The sequence below is a fragment of the Colius striatus genome, chromosome 6, assembly GCF_028858725.1.
Source record: "Colius striatus isolate bColStr4 chromosome 6, bColStr4.1.hap1, whole genome shotgun sequence".
NCBI lineage: Eukaryota > Metazoa > Chordata > Aves > Coliiformes > Coliidae > Colius > Colius striatus.
The window spans coordinates 21,159,765-21,176,788 of record NC_084764.1 but is presented as its reverse complement, the minus strand read 5'-3'; the positions used below and the strand labels follow the sequence as shown (position 1 = coordinate 21,176,788).

The window sequence follows — 17,024 nt, the reverse complement described above, 5'->3', positions numbered from 1 at the left end:
GCGGGGACCAATCACCGCTCCACTAGCGAGACCACAGGGCTAGGCGAACCAATAGGCGGGGACGTTACTGGGGGGTGGCGGGCTGTGTGGGGACCGCGGCGTGCCGGGCTGCTCCGCGCTGGGGGGGCGCCCGCAGCCGCGTGGCGCGGGCCCCGCCCGCCGCACGGCCGTGTAGAGGCTGCGAAGCTCCGTTTCTGGGCGTCATTGGCGCCGCTGGCGCTGGCGCGGTTTCGCCCTGCGCGCTTCCCCGCTGGGCAGCCGGTGCTGTTCATGTGTCGAGGCTGCGGGGGCCGCCCGGGCGCGGAGCCCGCCGCCGGTTCACAGCGGCAGGAGATGGAACGGAGAATGAACGGGTGACATGCTGGAGGCCGTAACGCCCCCCCGCCCGGCCGCCCTGTTCCAGCAGTACAGGCAGGAACGCGAGGGGCAGCTCTGCGCCGAAGGGCCGCGTTTTGCCCCCCGGGCTCGTCCCTCCCTCTCGGCATCCGCTGTGCAGCCCCGATTCGTGCGGCCGCCCGAGGCAGCGGGCTCTGGGAAGGACAGCGCAAACGGTGCTTTCCCGTCGTAGGAGAGGTTTCGGCCCGTAGCAGCTACCCGCAGGAGGCCTGTGCAGGCGGCAGGCGCCAGCCCCGAGCGGCTCTCCGAGGGCGAGAACCGGTGGGGCCGCTGCGCCTGGGCCGTGAGCGCTGGAGGCTCGGGCGGCGCGGCGCGCACCTTCACCGCAGCCGGAAGGGGCGGCGCGGCGGCGGGGCCCGGCGGCAGCGGGTTGTGGCCGCGGCGCCAGGCCGAGCGTGAGGGCGAAGCGGCGGAGCATCTCCGCACAGCGGAGATGGCGGACGAGGCTCTCTTTCTGCTGTTGCACAACGAGATAGTGGCGGGGATGTACCGCGCCGCCGAGCAGAGCGAGGGGGTGAGTGAGGCCGGGACTGCTCCAGGGGCCGCCCGGCTGCGGCCGGGGTAAAGCGACGGCTGTGCCTTGTGTCTTACAGGAGAATGGTCGCTGCACCACCAAGCTGGAGAGTATGGGCTTCAGAGTCGGACAGGGGCTGATCGAGAGGTGAGTCTCCGCCTCGGTCCGTCGCAGCCCCTCTCTGCCCTCTCCAGGAGGCCGACGGGCGGTGCTTGTCCTCCGGGGCTTTTCCCTGCCTGGCGAGGAGTCCACGTCCCCGCCTTCCCGGCCTGCTGGGGCCCGGAGCATTCGCCCGCTCGGTGAGAGGCTGCTCGCTTCTTTGGGTGGACAGAGAGTTATGCTACGGGCATGCTCCTTTTGTTATACATTCTGGCATACTCTCTTTGGGTGTCTCATTCTTGCATGTCCTGTATTTGAATAGCAGCAGAGGGTTTTAGACTATTTTTTACAGTGGATTTCGACATGAAAACGGAGTCTATGGTTACTTTTAAATCTTGTAATTCTGTAATAATATTATTATGCAATTAAACCCGTTTCTTCTACCGTTGAGTTGCAAGTATTAAAATGACATTGTATTTCTCTGAAGTTAAAATACTTGAACGCTGAGTGACTCTAGAATGATACTGTACACTGGCTGGAAAACTAATTTCTGTAGCAGCCTAAAAATAATGTTACATAGTACTATTTTTTTTGGTATTTTATTTTTTCTGTCTAGTTGGTCAAGTTGTGCATACTTTCATTGATATATTTCTCACTTACCTCTTAGGTTTACAAAAGATACTGCCAGGTTCAAGGATGAATTAGATATTATGAAGTTCATTTGCAAAGACTTTTGGACAACTGTGTTCAAAAAACAAATAGATAACCTAAGGACTAATCATCAGGTACTAATGCTGTAGAATAAAATTTAACTTAAAAAACCAGTAACAGTTTACAGATATTAGTGCATTTTTTGTTTTTCTTGGTCTAGAATTGATTACTTCATAAGAACCCCAAATATTATGTACTTGTTTGGTTTAAAAAACAGGGTTTAGGGTTCATGTCAGCATGTACCTTCAGAATACAATTTAATGATTACTTGTGATGTCTTCATTACCATCCTGTTTGAAGAGACTAAAGGCTCTGATTTTCAAATGTGCTGTTGCAGTTACAAATTGACAGGACAGTAACAACTACAGTTGTTAACACTTCAACGGGAATTTTATGTATTTCCCAATAAGTAATATTTCTGTCATAACATTGATTTAAATAGAATGGCTGCCTTGAAGTATTTTTTTATTTTGAAGAATATTTACAGTTTTCATAAGACACATAGTTGTACTCTACTGAAGATTCTTCTGTTGGAAACAGATGAAAAAAACTTCCCAAATTTGCATCTTGGTTGCATTGTATCTGTCCTTTCATATATCAACAGCTATAGTTCTTAAAGCAAGGTCAAAATAACTTAAGGAGCCATTTTACTAGAGAAAAAATATCTTTTTCCTTTTCTTAGTTTTCTTACAGCCATTTTCCTGTAGTATCAAAGTAGGAACAAGAGAATTTGTACAAGAATTGTGCCAAATAAAATAGGTTTTATTTTTCAGTGAGCTGTTTATCAAGTTATAACTTTCACAGGTAGTAATTCCTTTAGAAATCTAGTTTTGAATTTCAAAGACAGCTGCAGTATTAATCTTGGGTCTCAATTGTATATGCACCTGTAATTTAATTTCAAGGATTATGGATATCCAAAGTAGCACAGTCATTAGCAAATTAATTAAAAAGATGAGTGTAGATTAAGCTATACTGTGTTTGTACTTAATTTATTAAAATATATATTCTGCCACAAAATTGTAATGTGGAAAAAACTGGACTTTTAATTGGATCATCTGTTGGCTGTTGTTGCCTGTATTGCTATTAAAGAAGATAATTCTCACTGAACTTGAGATAAGAATTGTGAATTACATACCATATGAAGATTATTATTTGAATGTAGGAATCAGTATGCATTTGGTATATTAACAAAGACTTTTTAATATGGAACTATGTTTCTGAGCACTGGAAGGACTCTTCCAAGAAGAATGTAAATAAACACTTTTTAGGGTTAACTGACTTGGTTAAGTATCTTTTATTTTGTTTTGATATTTATTGTAAGTAAATAATGCTGTTTAATCACATACACTAAGTTATTTTTTCCACCTGAGGACATTTATATTGTATCTTCCAGCCCTTGAGATTCTGCGAGTCTGTACCTACTCTAGGTGGTCCTGCTCTGGCAGGGGGGTTGGACTAGATGATTTTTTAAGGTCCCTTCCAGCCCTTGAGATTCTGTGATACAAGTCAAATTGCTTCACAGAAAATACCGATTGTGTGTTATTGCATATTCAACTAAAAAACCTTTTTTCTTTTTTTTTTTTTTTAAACAGGGTATTTATGTCCTTCAAGACAATAAATTTCGTCTCTTGACACAAATATCTGCAGGAAAGCAGTATTTAGAACATGCACCAAAGGTACCCTTCAGTTGGGATCTACCAGTTTTATTTGAATTATCTTGATCTGTTATTAATAACTTTAAATTTTGTAATTAAATAGATACAAACTCTTAAAAAGGGCCGCTAAAGTATAGTCTTTGGAATCTTTGCTTTTTAGAAATGATGAAATTTTTATAAATGCAGCTTATTTTGGAACAGTGGATTTGATTTATGGTTCATGAAACAATCATAGTCATCATAAGACTTGCTGTTCCCATGTTTAAGTTACTTGATGGAGACAGCTGGCACTATCTGTCACTATCACACAAATTCTTTTTTTTTCTGTTTGGGAAATATATGCTTTAGAAGCCTTTTTAAAAATTCCCAAACATATTTGGAAGATGCATTTCTTAGCTCAAAAAAGCTTCTGAGAAAGTTCCATTTAAATATAAGAGAAAAATATTTCACTGTGAGGGTGACAGGGCCCTGGCACAGGCTGCCCAGGGAGGGTGTGGAGTCTCCTTCCTTGGAGGTTTTCAAGACCCGCCTGGACATGTTCCTGTGCGACCTGATCTAGGTGGACCTGCTTCTGCAGGGGGATTGGACTAGATGATCTCTAAAGGTCCCTTCCAACTCTACCATTCTATGATTCAGAAAGATTTTCCACTGATTAGAAATAGTTTTGAAGGTAGATGCTGAGTTAGGTTAATAGTTAAGGGTAAGTAAAATCAGTGCTTCTGCAGAACCTCTTATAAAGCACTGTGGTTCAAGTGGATGTAAGAAGCGGGGCATTTAGTTCCATTTTATGGTTTCTTAAATCTGGATCTTCTCAGTCACCGCAGTTGCAGGCTACTGTCCTTGGGATTTTTTTCTTTTTGGTGAGATTCTATGATTCTGTGTTTCTTCTGTTTTGCAACATATAGTCAAAGTATCTGCAGGCCCTTGTATTCTAAGATGTGACCTGTGCAAGAATGCTGTCTTGGACTGTTTCTCATTCATTGACTAACAGCAGTTGCTAATTTCAGCCAAGTCTTGGGAATAATTGCTTAAGGATATTAAGTTCCTACAGGTTTAATGGAAGTAGAAACAAGTGAAGGACAGAAACAAGATGAGGTGCTGAGGGACATGGTTTTGTGGTGGGCTTGGCAGCGTTAGGTTAGTAGTTGGACCTAATGATCTTAAAGGTCTTTTCCAACCAAAATGATTCTATGTTTCAATATTGTAAAAGAAATTGTCTTGTGAGCTCTGCTGTACCAAATATTGGAGTTTTTATCTGTTAGGGACGTGGCAAAGTCTCTCAAGCATGCTAGCTAAACCTCCTTAGTTTTATATTGTTCAAGTATTAAGTCTTGTTCTTGAGTATGTAGTTTCAATCTTTAGCAACAAGCTTCACCCTTGACACTTAAAGTGCAACTTTATATTTAGTATTTAGCATTTACCTGTGGACTAATCAGAGGAGGCCTATCCAATTTGGGAATAAAGAGTATTGTAACAGCTGAAGTTTCATCAATGCCTGCATGTAAGTAGTTCTCAGAGTATTCAATTATTAGCTCGCTTGGTTAACTTTCCTTACTGGCTTCATCACTCTGAGCATTTATCAAGGTAGGATTGGTTTGAAGCTGCTGGGCCATAGGATTCAGTATAAACTTCAGGATATGGCTTATCACTAAATGCTTTAGTGTTTAGAAAATACTGACAGAAGGTGAACCTTCCTGATACTGAGCAGAAAGCAAAACATTTGGAAGCATTGAAGGCATAAGGATGTTGATGCATAAGGCTGTTTGAACAAGTAAAGGTAAAAACAACTGGATACATACTCTTTCTCTAAAGAAGCCAGTAAGAAAGTTCGTTAAGTGAAGTCCATTTTAACTATCCAAGCTGCTTAAGGTGGATTTAAACATCTACACAGACTGTGCAGAAATCTTATGTTCAACTGACTAAACTGTTATGATATGGGACATGGGTCAACTTACAGAAAAGTTGGACTAAAATTTAATGCTAAGTTCAAATAATAGCTGGATTTTTCACAATTAAAAGGTAAGAAATGTTCTTTACTGTGTCTTAACAAAATGATTACAATAAAGTAACTGTTTGGAAAAATAACTAGTGATGCTTTGATCTTTGTTTTTTTTTTTTTGCAGGTAAATTTCAGGTGATGATACAGAAGATGTAGAGCACATTCAATCTGAGTAGCTACGTTAAAATCCTTTGTGTATGGATTCAGTATCTTGTACATAGGAGCTTTGTATGTAGCTTGTAAATTACAGCACTCTGCAGCACAATTCCAAAATGTATAATAAATGTTCATCAAAATAACACTGTCCTTCTTTATTGGTATGAAATTTGTTCTATGCCAAGGTATTCATATCCACTGGTAAAAACTGTCAGTTTTCAGCAAAATATTTCAGTTGTCAAAACAGCACATACGGAGGGCCAGAGGCACGTTTTAAGAACAGAGTAAAAGCCTGAGCAAGACTACATTGGAATGAGGAACTAATGTGTTTTGTGTCACCTAACATGAATGAATGTCCAGCTACTGCTTTCCCCTGTTAACTCTGAACTGCGAGGCAGCAGTTGCTTTTGTATTACTCTGAGGAAGCCATCAGCACATAAACCAACAGCCTTTATTCACTGGAGGCTCGGTTTCTCTGTAGGGCTGATACAGGCCAGTAAGAGAACTTACTTCTACATAATTTAACAGTTTCTCCTTTCCTGAAATTGTCAGCTGGTTTTTGTGTCAGAATAATTTTATAGCTGAGATCATTTTTACTGGCCAAAGAAGGAAATTGTTTTAGCTTCTTGTGCATAAACTCAATGTCATTGTTTTTAATTGCTAGCGACAACTCGCTTTGTAATGAAGTGTGTGCAGGAAGATGATTAGGCCTGCAAGAAACTGTAAAGACATCACCAAAACTCTTGAGGACATTGAGGTCTGCTAGATACTACTTGTTAAAAGATTTGCATAACAGTACATATCTTGCTGTAGGTAAGCATGAAAACATCTTGTTAAAACTTTTAATGAATTTTGCTGTAAGACTTTCATGTTGGCAGGTTCAGACCTTCTACTGACAAGTGAATTGCAATGGAAACTTAATGGTGTTTATCCAGAATTGACAATGCCTCGTGATAGTGATTCAGTTTCTACTTTGAGACCAGTAAAGAACAAGCTAACAAGAAAAGCTAACGTGTTAAAAATAGCACCTTTGACTGTTGCAGATACTTTCTGTAGTGGGAGAACTGTTTGTTGTCCAGTTGCATGGTCAGCAAGAACAGCAGAAGCTGTTTTTCCATAAGCTCAAGGGAAGCTGTGAAGTTTGTAATGGATAAAGCCTTGTCTAGCTAGCTGTCACAAGCTGGTAAGCTATAGATTATAAATGCAATTAGCAGGGGGTTATTATACTTAAGATGTGACCAAATTCTGTTATTTTGAGGTACTGTGAATGCTAGTTCAGATTAGTCGTAGCTGAGTCATGAGTTCTAGTAAGCCTTAAGAGCAGAACTTAAACTAGCAGAATGCTATCCCACTCTTTACAGAACTAGCAAAGATTAAGTACAGTAGTGCAGTACTTGGTGGGGATCAGCTGTTCAACTGAAAACTATGACGTGGCTTAACCCCAGCCGGCAATTAAGCACCACACAGTTGCTTGCTCAAGACCCTCCTGCCCCAAATGGGATAGGAAAAAACAAAAATAGAACTTGTGGGTTGATATAAAGACAGTTTAATAGGAAATAAAATGAAGGGAAAATAAAAATTAAAAAATAGTACAATATACAAAACAAGTGATGCACAATACAACTGCTCCCTACCTGCTGACTGATGCCCAGGCAATCCTCAAGCCACAGTGTCTCCTGGCCAGTTCCCATTAGTTTATATACTGAGCATGATGTTACATCTTGGTATGGGAAAATGGAATGCTCATTTCGGTCAGCTCTCCTGCCTGTGTCCCTTCCCAGCTTGTTGTGCACTCCCAGCCTACGCTGGCAGGGCAGCGTGAAAAACTGAAAAATTCTTGGCTTGATATAAACACTGCTTAGCAACAACTAAACCATCAGTGTGTTATCAACATTATTTTTGTCTTAAATCCAAAACAGCCCTCTACCAGCTACTAAGAAGAAAATTAACTTTACTCCAGCCAAAACCACAACAGATTGCCATTCCAGATGCGAAAGTGCCAATCATTCAAAGACATATTAAAGGTTTATTAATAACTGTCTGTGGCTATTGCTACAGGAAGCATGTCAGTTAATACTATGCATCAATTTGCTGCCATCATCACAATTCATAGTTCCTTTAACACATATTTTTAATTGTTGGAAGATAATGAGAACTGAAGAGAGTTACGTACATACTGAGCAGATGCAGATACTCTTGGCAAAGCACTCCACATAAAATATATAAATGGGCTAGATTATGTATTTGTTTGTTCTCCTTTTTAAATGCTTCTATTAAAAGCATTGACAGGAGCTATGTGATTTTCCACTGGTTTCTGCAACTGTTCACTAAAAAAACAGTATTACTCCTCAGGAACTAGTAACGTGTATGTTTCACTAAAATAATTGTTTCAGTAAGTTACTGCCTGTATTTGGATTGCTTAGCAGTGCTTAAGGAACCAAAGCTTGAAAAAACAAGCTAGTTGTGTAGATTTCTATAAAGCAGCTGCTGTTAAATAGTATGAATGAGGAAAACCACAATGTCTAAGAACATTCTTTAAACCACTTCAGTTTTATTAAAAAAGTCCTCAGTAGGTGTGTGGTAGATAAAGAACAATAATCTGTAATGTAACTTCAGACTTCACCTAGTAGCAGTGTTGAGAGGATTACTCAGATGGTAGATATTTCCAACCAAGAACATAGTTCACAGTGAAGGTCGCTTGAGAGATGATGCCAGACATTTCACTGACCGTTCTCCTACGATGGTGATGATTGTAAGAGAGACACTGACAATCTCATGCGAAAGCTCAGCTCAAGTTATTCATAGTCATCCCAAATGTATTATCATGAGGTTGTTCTGAGGGGTTGTGTAGTACTTCAGGTCTGAACAGTGCAGTGTCTTGCTGTTAACTCTGATAATTCTGTTTGCGCTATGGCAAAGCAAAATACTTGATAGTCTAGGAAGGCTCATCAGCCAAGTCACGTTGATCAAAGTACCTAGTGGAGAGAAGCGGAACACAGTAAGAAACCTCTAATGCAGCATCTTCCTTACTTTGTTCTGAGTTGTTAGACCCTTTGCTTTCTAACTCTTCTTTTAGTGTTCCTATCACAATTAAAGCTTTGCAGTTCAGGAGGCTCATCTATGGAAGCCTCACACATTCACTGTTTTCGGTACATAAGCTGCATTACCTGCTGACTAGGCAGATTATCAAGTTCAGAGCTGATATTTGTTCTTCATTCTTATTCTCCTGAAAGACAAATAAACATTACAGCAGTTATTTTGTTACCTGTGTCAAACAAAAAAGCTGTTACATGGCATATTACCTGCCTGTAGCCTTCCCTTCATTCTCAAGCAAACTTAGGACATGAAAAATTACTTAGCGAGATTTTGAGAATTGAAAAATCATCCTAGTAATCTGCGAAGTTCAGCAAGTCTTTCACGCAAAGTTGTATCAAATCTTACCTCTAGTACTCTGACTTCTGAGCATCGTCTTGCCAGCTGTCGAATAAGGGAATGGGCTTCAGGTAGCAAAGGTTTTTCAAGGCATGCCAACAGTGCATAAAACCATCTGCCCTGTGTGGATTCAAATAACAGAGTTTTAATTATGAGCATTTCCTTGAAGTTTTGTGCAGTTTTTTTATATAGTGCTGGCCTGGAGCGTAGCTCGCCAACAAAATTACATTTAAATGCTACTGCCAAAATAGAAAAGTTTGAAAGCTGAACTAGACATTATGGAGTAAAATTTTGTGTCTCTAAATAAGCTGCTTGTGAGCAGTACTCCTGGATTTCCTGACTTTTTTTTTTTTTCCTGACATACTAGCCAGGACATAAATGAATACAGCTTATGCTATTAATGTCTGAGGAAAGGATTATTTTAGTAATATCTAAAAGATTATTACTTGACTATTCGTTTTGAACTTCATAAACTGTGGAAAAACGTTCCTGATGAATGAATGTATCATGTTGGAACACTGGAATTAATAGTGTTAAATCAGCTTTAAGATTTGCACCACTGTGAAAACATGTCTGTTGTTTTTACTTCACTTTCTTACAAATTTAACTTCTGCTACCAGTCTAACTTCTTCATTTAATTCCAGTGTCTAGTGGCTTTTATTATAGGAATAAACTGAAAGTCAACATGCACATTCTCTGCAGCATATTGGTTAAAAATGAAACAGCCCTACAGAGAAGGACAGGGCCTTTAAGTGACTGAAAAATAAAGAAACTGTGGTTAGTGTTATGCAAGTAATTTTTCTGTGACTTTTGCTTTGTGGTACTGAATGAGACGAGGTGAATCCACTGAGTTCTCTCGTAGATACGATGCCATTATGTAGCTTGTCCATCTAGCTGTGGCCAAACTCCATGCTAATGTAACTATCGATTAGAATTTCTTACTAGGTTTGATTTGTCACCACACTAATGCAGCTGAGCTTTCTGATCTGTGCTGCACATGGAAAGATTAAACGTGTCTTTGCCAGTACACTGTCACACATCTCCACACGAAAATGGAGGTATTGAGAAATACAGTGTGCAGCACCCTGGCAGCCTAAACTGGTCAGAACCACAAAACTGCTGCAGTTTCACCCTCTCCCCAGCACCAACAGGCATCTAACCTTGTGGTTTACGTAAGTATGGAGAGTGATAAAAAGGAGAGGGAGTTGCCAATTCTTGATAGATCTGCATCTGTCATGTTTTGTAATTAGCCTTCCAGAAAGTTCCGTGAATACTCATTTTAGTATCTAATGAAGGTTTTGAAAATAACTAAATACAAGCATCTACAGAACTCTATAAACTAAAATAATTTCATGGAAAACTATAAACAGTTTATCCCTTGTTTAATGCATTGATGTGCAAGTAGTTAGAATAAATTAAAAAAATTACCAGTTCTGGAGTAAATTTTTTCTCTCCAAACCAGCCTACCAGGTATTCTAAGACACTGGTTACTGTTGCCTTGAAAAGAACAAAAAGAGACAATACAACACATGAAATACTTTGGTTTGCTGCCTTTCTACCTGAAAAGTTATTATATTAAAAGCAGTATGTTAAAAAAAACCCAACTACATTATGTATTTCTACTCTACTGTGACACTGTATGATATTTATTCCAGGCTGAAGTTACGTAAGGGTAGAGCAAGTGTTAAAGCACCAGTTCCTGGAAAGAACTTTATATAAAATTAAGTTAACTGAAAGTTATGGGTAAGTAGCTACAGGTTAGGAAAGAGGCATCACACTGACTGGTTGTTTCTGTGTAAAGGTGACTAGTCGAAACGAGTATTGAAGGAAAATTAAGTGATTCTTCCAGCTTTGCCATGTATGTGAGAGTTCACAATCAAGTTGAGGGACCACAATTAAAATAGTAAATGAGAAATCTTAAAACACTGTCAAGCACCTAATGGGGCATTCAGCAAAAATCCAAACATTACATAAATTACAAAGACAAAATAAATGCTCATAACACTAGTAATAATATATCCACTAGTAAAGTTGTTTGTAGCTGAAGGTGAGATAATGATAACGTGTTTTCCTTGTAATTGTACAATCAATAGCAGTTGTAATAAACAATTGCCTACTCTAGGCAGAAAAATAAGAAAGACTTCTGCGACTGATAGAATAAAAAATAATAGTTTATGCATTGTCACTGTGCAATTCTAAGAGGTAGGCTTACCTGACTCATTCTGCTTACAATACTTAGCAAAGGGGGAAATCCCACCTGAAAAGATCAAGTTGGAAAATAGTGACATTATCAAACATTTCTGTTCTGATTTGGAACACACTACCATTTTAATGTGATGCTTAGACATTTGTACTAAATTGAAAGTCTCTTCTGAGCTCTGAAATCTATTTTAAAAAATAATCTTCAAGCAAGTTCATGATAAGGTCCAGTCAAATTTGGTATCTCTTGTGGTTTAACCCCAGCCAGCAGCTAACCACCATGCAGTGCTGGCTTACTCCCCCTCCTCCCAGTGGGATGCAGAGGAGAACGAGCACTTCTTAGCAACAACTCAAAACATCAGTGTGTTATCAACATGATTCTCACACTAAATCCAGAACACAGTACTGTACCACCTGCTAGGAAGAAAATTAACTATCCCAGATGAAGCCAAGACAGTATCAAAGAACTTGCTTTTACTGTTAAAGACTTGTTCAAAATGATGCAGTGAAGGCCACATTTGTAGGATAGCACAGATGAGGAGAGGAACCACATACCACCATTCAACAAAACACTAAAGCAGGCTATGCAGAAAGCTTTCTTCTCAGTTCAGCGAGCAGCAAAGTAGTGCACTTCAGATGATAACAGATGAAGCAACTCTTCAACTATTTGTCTGAAGAGATTTGTTCTTTGCTTCGCTCACTTTCTACTTAAAACATCCAAAAACAGGAACTTTCTGGGCTCACCAAAGAGTCTGCTTTCTGTTTAGCATAAATTGGTAATAATCAGTAGGATTTTTTTCTGGAAGTTATCCTTTAAAATAGTAGCTAAAAATCAGATAGGCAGCCTATACTCACCCTTATGTAATCAATTCCTAGATTTTCGTTATCAGATAGTGCATCTATTTCAGAGTATACTTTTTCCCCCAAGCAGAACTTCTTCCAGCCTTCTTCATCCTCTGATTTTGGCTAAAGTAAATAAAAATAAATGAAAACTGTGACATAACACCATCTTGAAGATACTGAAGACTTGATAATAGTTTCAAGCTGTTGCATTGAACTGTAAAGTGAAGTTAACCACAAATTTAATGACTAGAAGAAAACCACAGCACTGTTATGGATTCTACTCACCATAGTAACATTGCTGTCCAAATGTTGTGACCTCCAGTGATTTCTGTGCTTGTTCAGGCTCTGAGTTATCAAACAAAACCAAATCACAGTTTAACTTTGCAGTTATTTTATCTTACTCATAATTGCTCTTCTTTACTCTTAAAATGTATAAAATCTTTTACGATGTTCTATGAATCAGTAGAGGTAAAACTGACTAAATAGTTACATTTATACTAAGAGGCATGGGAAATGCTGGATTGCTCATGCTAGATTTTTGGGAGTAAGGTTAAAGCTGAAATCTACTTAATAATTTCTACTTATACAATCTGAGGTAGTAAGCTTTAATAGTCTTCTAGACTTTTCTTAGTATAACAAGTGAAGAAAATAATTATTTAGTTGAAAAGCACACACAAATTTCCATTTCCCTACCATTTACAACAGTGGTCTGTATCTGTAGAAATGCAGTACAGAACCACTAGAAAGAAGGCCAGTGTGCTTTCCTAATGTGTTTCTTCTGCCTCACAGAGATGCCATCTAAGACAAACTGGTCTGTTTCACAGTTTCCTGTACAGTGGTGTAAACTTTGTGTAACAGAAGAAGTTTTTTCCTCAAACCCAATTTTTGTTTTAGGATATTCTCATATTTCCCAGACTCAATATCCTGTTATAGCAGTACAAAATGACCACTGGGAACACTGAAAGTAACAGCAGGTGATGCACTGTATTTGAACAAGTGACTTCTGATGCCCTTTTTTTCCTGAAATATTTGTTAGGACATTCTCATGACAGTTTCCTTAGTTCTACTGAAACTTAGATTATGCTTAATAAACAGTATGCAATGTGATACCTTATAGAAACTGGGACTAACTCAGTTAATGTTACAATGTAGATGCAGTACTACAGATCTCTACTGATTTACCTCATGAAAAAAACAGGGTAAATGAGCTCATGTAAAGTTCAGTGCATATGGTTATACTTCAGTTACTTGAAGCATTCATACAATGCAGTATCAACGCAATGTATATATGCTTTCCACAGTACTGGAATGATAAATGATCTCTACCTACATGTTCATTATGTTTTACATTTCACCCTGTTTGAACTGTGGACAGAGACTGCTCAATTGTCCATTTTTGTTCTGTTATCTAAGAGCAAGGGATAAATGCAGTAAGAAAAATTTGGGTGCATTAACACATTTCTCCTCATAGTGAGTGTCACCACAGTCAACAGTATTTTTTCACTGTGAGGGTGACAGAGCAGTGGCACAGGCTGCCCAGAGGGGTTGTGGAGTCTCCTTCCTTGGAGGTCTCCAAGACCCGCCTGGACATGTTCCTATGCGACCTGATCTAGGTGACCCTGCTTCTGCAGGGGGGCTGGAGTAGATGATCTCTAAAGGTCCCTTCCAACCCCTACCATTCTATGATTCCCAAATGGAGAGCATGCTCTGTGGACATCAATCTCCAGGTGGGTTAGAATCCACTTGGTTTTCAGTTAATGTTGAGTTCTACAGAAAACATTTCTACTAGCACTAGGTTTGAATATAATGGCATAACATCTTAGGGATTTCTGTCCTCATCAGCTACTATATATTGTTTAATCTATATACTGACATATTTTTGTTGAAGAATTTGTTTTTAAACATAACTCCCTCAGGAGTTTTATCTGAGGTTTAAAAGCCACACAGTAACACTGTTATTTTTCAAGAAAACAAAAACACATGCCTACAAACATCTGTCTGACCATAAAGCATAATGTTTTTTACACCAGATAAAACGTTGTTCCTGTAAAACACAGATGAATTCCATCTAGACAGTGAAAGTGCCCTCAAACACACCATTTTGTACCTGACGAACAGCTGAGAAATTGGCCACTTGCTGCTGCTGCCACTTGAGCGTTGGAGAGTATCCTTCAGGAGCGGGCTGACATCCAGAAATCTACAAAAACACTAGCAATAATAACTATGATGTAAAGAAAGCTTTATGAGAAGAATCCTTAAAAATGACTGGATCAGTAAATGTTCACTATCAGCAAACAATACCATTTAAATCTTCAGTTGTACTTTTCATTGGGTAGAACGCTGTCTGAATGGCCAGGCTCAGCAAGTGGTGGCAAATGGAATTAGGTCCAGTTGTTGCCAGGTCACCAGCAGTGTAACCAAAGCTCAGTGTTGAGGCCTGTTCTAACACCTTTATCAATGGTCTGAATGAGGGGATCAAGTTCACCCTCAGTTTGCAGATGACACCAAGTTGGGTGGGAATGTAGACCTGCTTGAGGGGAGGAAGGCTCTTCAGAGGGACCTGGATGGGCTGGAGCAATGGGCTGAGGCCAGTTGTATAAGGTTTAACACAGCCAAGTGCTAGCTTCCGCACTTGGGCCACAACAACCACATGCAACAATATAGGCTTGGGGCAGAATGGCTTGAAAGCTGTCTGACAGAAAAGGACCTGGGGTTATTGGTTGACAGGTGCCTGAACATGAGCCAGTAGTGTGCCCAGGTGGCCAAGAAGGCCAAAGGCATCCTAGCCTGTATCAGAAATAGAGTGGCCAGCAGGACCAGGGAAGTGATTGTCTCCCTGTACTCAGCGCTGGTGAGGCTGCACCTCAAATACTGTGTTCAGTTTTGGGCTTCTCACTACAAAAAGGACACTGAGGTGCTGGAGAGTGTCCAGAAATGGGCAACAAAGCTGGTGAAGGGTCTGGAGCACAAGTCTGATGAGGAGTGGCTGAGGGAACTTGGGGTGTTTAGCCTGGAGGAGGCTGACGGGAGACATGATCACTCTGTACAACTACCTAACAGGAGGCTGTAGTGAGTTGAGGGTCAGTCTCTTCTTGCAAGTAGCAAGACAAGAGGAAATAGCCTCACATTATGCCAGAGGAGGTTTAGATTGGAGATTAGGAAGAACTTTTTTACTGAGAGTTGTTAAGACACTGGAATGGGCTGCCCAGTGAGGTGGTACACTCAGCACCCTTGGAGGTGCTGAGGGATATGGTTTGGTGGTGGCCTTGGCTGTGTTAGGTTAGTGATTGGACATTATGATCTTAAAGGCCTTGTCCAATCAAAATGGTTCTTTAATTCAGTTAAGAAAGATAATTTTGTGACCACATCCTAGACTGACTTAATGGTTTAAACAAAATTTCTTGACTCTTCCCATATGCAAATAAGAATTATTCAAAATAGATGGTCAAATACTTATTTAAGGCCTTCTTTTTAGCAATAATTCTGCATTAATTTCCCTATTTATAACAAGCAAGGTGATATTTCCACATCTTGGACAGATACTATGAATCCTAGGCATTCTACTTGCCAAGATAGTAAATTGAAGAAAGGTGACCACAAAAATATCTTTTAGGAAATTAACTCTGACAGTTAAATAGATATAACCTCTTTAAAGATTAGCATGATTTAGTTACTAAAGAAAACCGAAACCCAAACCAAAAGACTCCGTCTACAAATGTTTAAGAATGGCAAAACAAAGATGAGACAAAGAGAATTTCATCTAAATTTACTAAAGCTTAGCTGCTCTCACCATCCTTATCCTATGCATACATTTAAGCCTAGATGTAGGTATAGAGATTTCTATCTTCCAAAGTTTATGCAGGTTTTATTATCTGTAAAATTTAATTCAATATTTCATATCCTTAGACAGTAAAATAGTCTGCTGTGTATCAAACAGTATGGATATTACCAATTTAAATCTGCTATAAAGACTAGTGTTGGCCAGCAGTTGAACAGGTGTTTCTTCAAACCCGTTTTAATACTTTTAAAATCCAGCAGTGCTTATTTAGTTATGCCAGCTGCTCCCCAAAATTAGTACAAACATTACATATTAACATATTTCCCTTTAATTTTTTTTCTCCAAAACAAAATGTGTAAAAGCTCTGAAACTTACTGAAATGTTTATTGTCTGCTTCTTTCGCAACTTTTTAGGGTCTATTTGTGCCACGACCACATCTGGACATCGAGCTGCTTCGATCCTACAAAACAGAATCAAGTGGCCACATTTTTTTCCTTTTCGTAACAGGTGGTTTATACACCAGGTGTCTATGGAATACCGCACCGGCGGAATCCCCGAGGCCTGTAAAACACTGACTGTACTGGTCATTCTTACACAAGATTCGACTGGATCTGTGGATCGAGGCTCTGGCCTCCTCGAAGTTCGCTTACATCCTAACTTGCCTCAGGTGTGGCTGCGCACCCCACAGTGAGACTTCGGGAGGCCAGGGCTGCCAGGACGGAGGGCTGAGAACTGGACCTCCATTTTTCTGTAGAAAGGAGAGCTGCATCGGACCCCGCAGCTGCGTATAGCAGCGGAGGAAGCACACACCGCACGCCTTGCGCCGCCCCAAGGGCAGCGGCAGCCTCGCAGGCAGCGGATGGGTTAGACCCGGCACCCGCAGGGGAGCGCTGGGGAAACGGCTCTTCTGGCTGCGGCTGTCAGGTAGCACGACACAGCCGCCCACGGGCACCCCCACGCGAAGCTCGGTGCGGGCAGCACCGGCGGCCCCGGCCCGCGGGAGCTCGGCCCTTCCGCCCCGCCACTTACTGGACGCGCTTCAGATACTCCTGGGGCGTCCTGGGAGGTACCGTGGGGTCGAAGTCCTCGGCCAAGTCGCAGTCATCCACGGGCAACAGCCGCGGCATCAGCTCCTCCACGCCCGGCTCCATGGCCACCCCGCTAGCGCTGCAGCCGCCCGCGCTCCGCCCCGGCCGTCGGTGCCACAGCGCTGGCCGGCTGGGAGGCGGCGCGAGCCCCGGG

General features: G+C 40.9%; 2 protein-coding genes across 2 annotated transcripts; one reads left to right on the top strand and one right to left on the bottom strand.

The window, feature by feature from the left end:
- Positions 1 to 119: 119 nt before the first annotated feature.
- Positions 120 to 5,673, top strand: TRAPPC6B (trafficking protein particle complex subunit 6B). Its single transcript, XM_061997884.1, has 6 exons — positions 120 to 910; positions 990 to 1,057; positions 1,677 to 1,794; positions 3,313 to 3,396; positions 4,783 to 4,876; positions 5,499 to 5,673. Exons 1-6 carry the CDS (start codon positions 830 to 832, stop codon positions 5,528 to 5,530), a joined length of 477 nt encoding a protein of 158 aa, XP_061853868.1. The 5' UTR covers positions 120 to 829; the 3' UTR covers positions 5,531 to 5,673.
- A 1,390-nt stretch (positions 5,674 to 7,063) lies between these two features.
- GEMIN2 (gem nuclear organelle associated protein 2) lies at positions 7,064 to 16,979 on the bottom strand. The gene is made up of 10 exons (XM_061997612.1): positions 16,812 to 16,979; positions 16,158 to 16,242; positions 14,112 to 14,201; positions 12,290 to 12,349; positions 12,017 to 12,127; positions 11,175 to 11,219; positions 10,391 to 10,459; positions 8,972 to 9,082; positions 8,698 to 8,756; positions 7,064 to 8,505 (listed from the first exon to the last, which is right to left on the bottom strand). The coding sequence occupies exons 1-10, from the start codon at positions 16,931 to 16,933 to the stop codon at positions 8,466 to 8,468; spliced, it is 792 nt and encodes a 263-aa protein (XP_061853596.1). The 5' UTR covers positions 16,934 to 16,979; the 3' UTR covers positions 7,064 to 8,465.
- Positions 16,980 to 17,024: the final 45 nt, after the last annotated feature.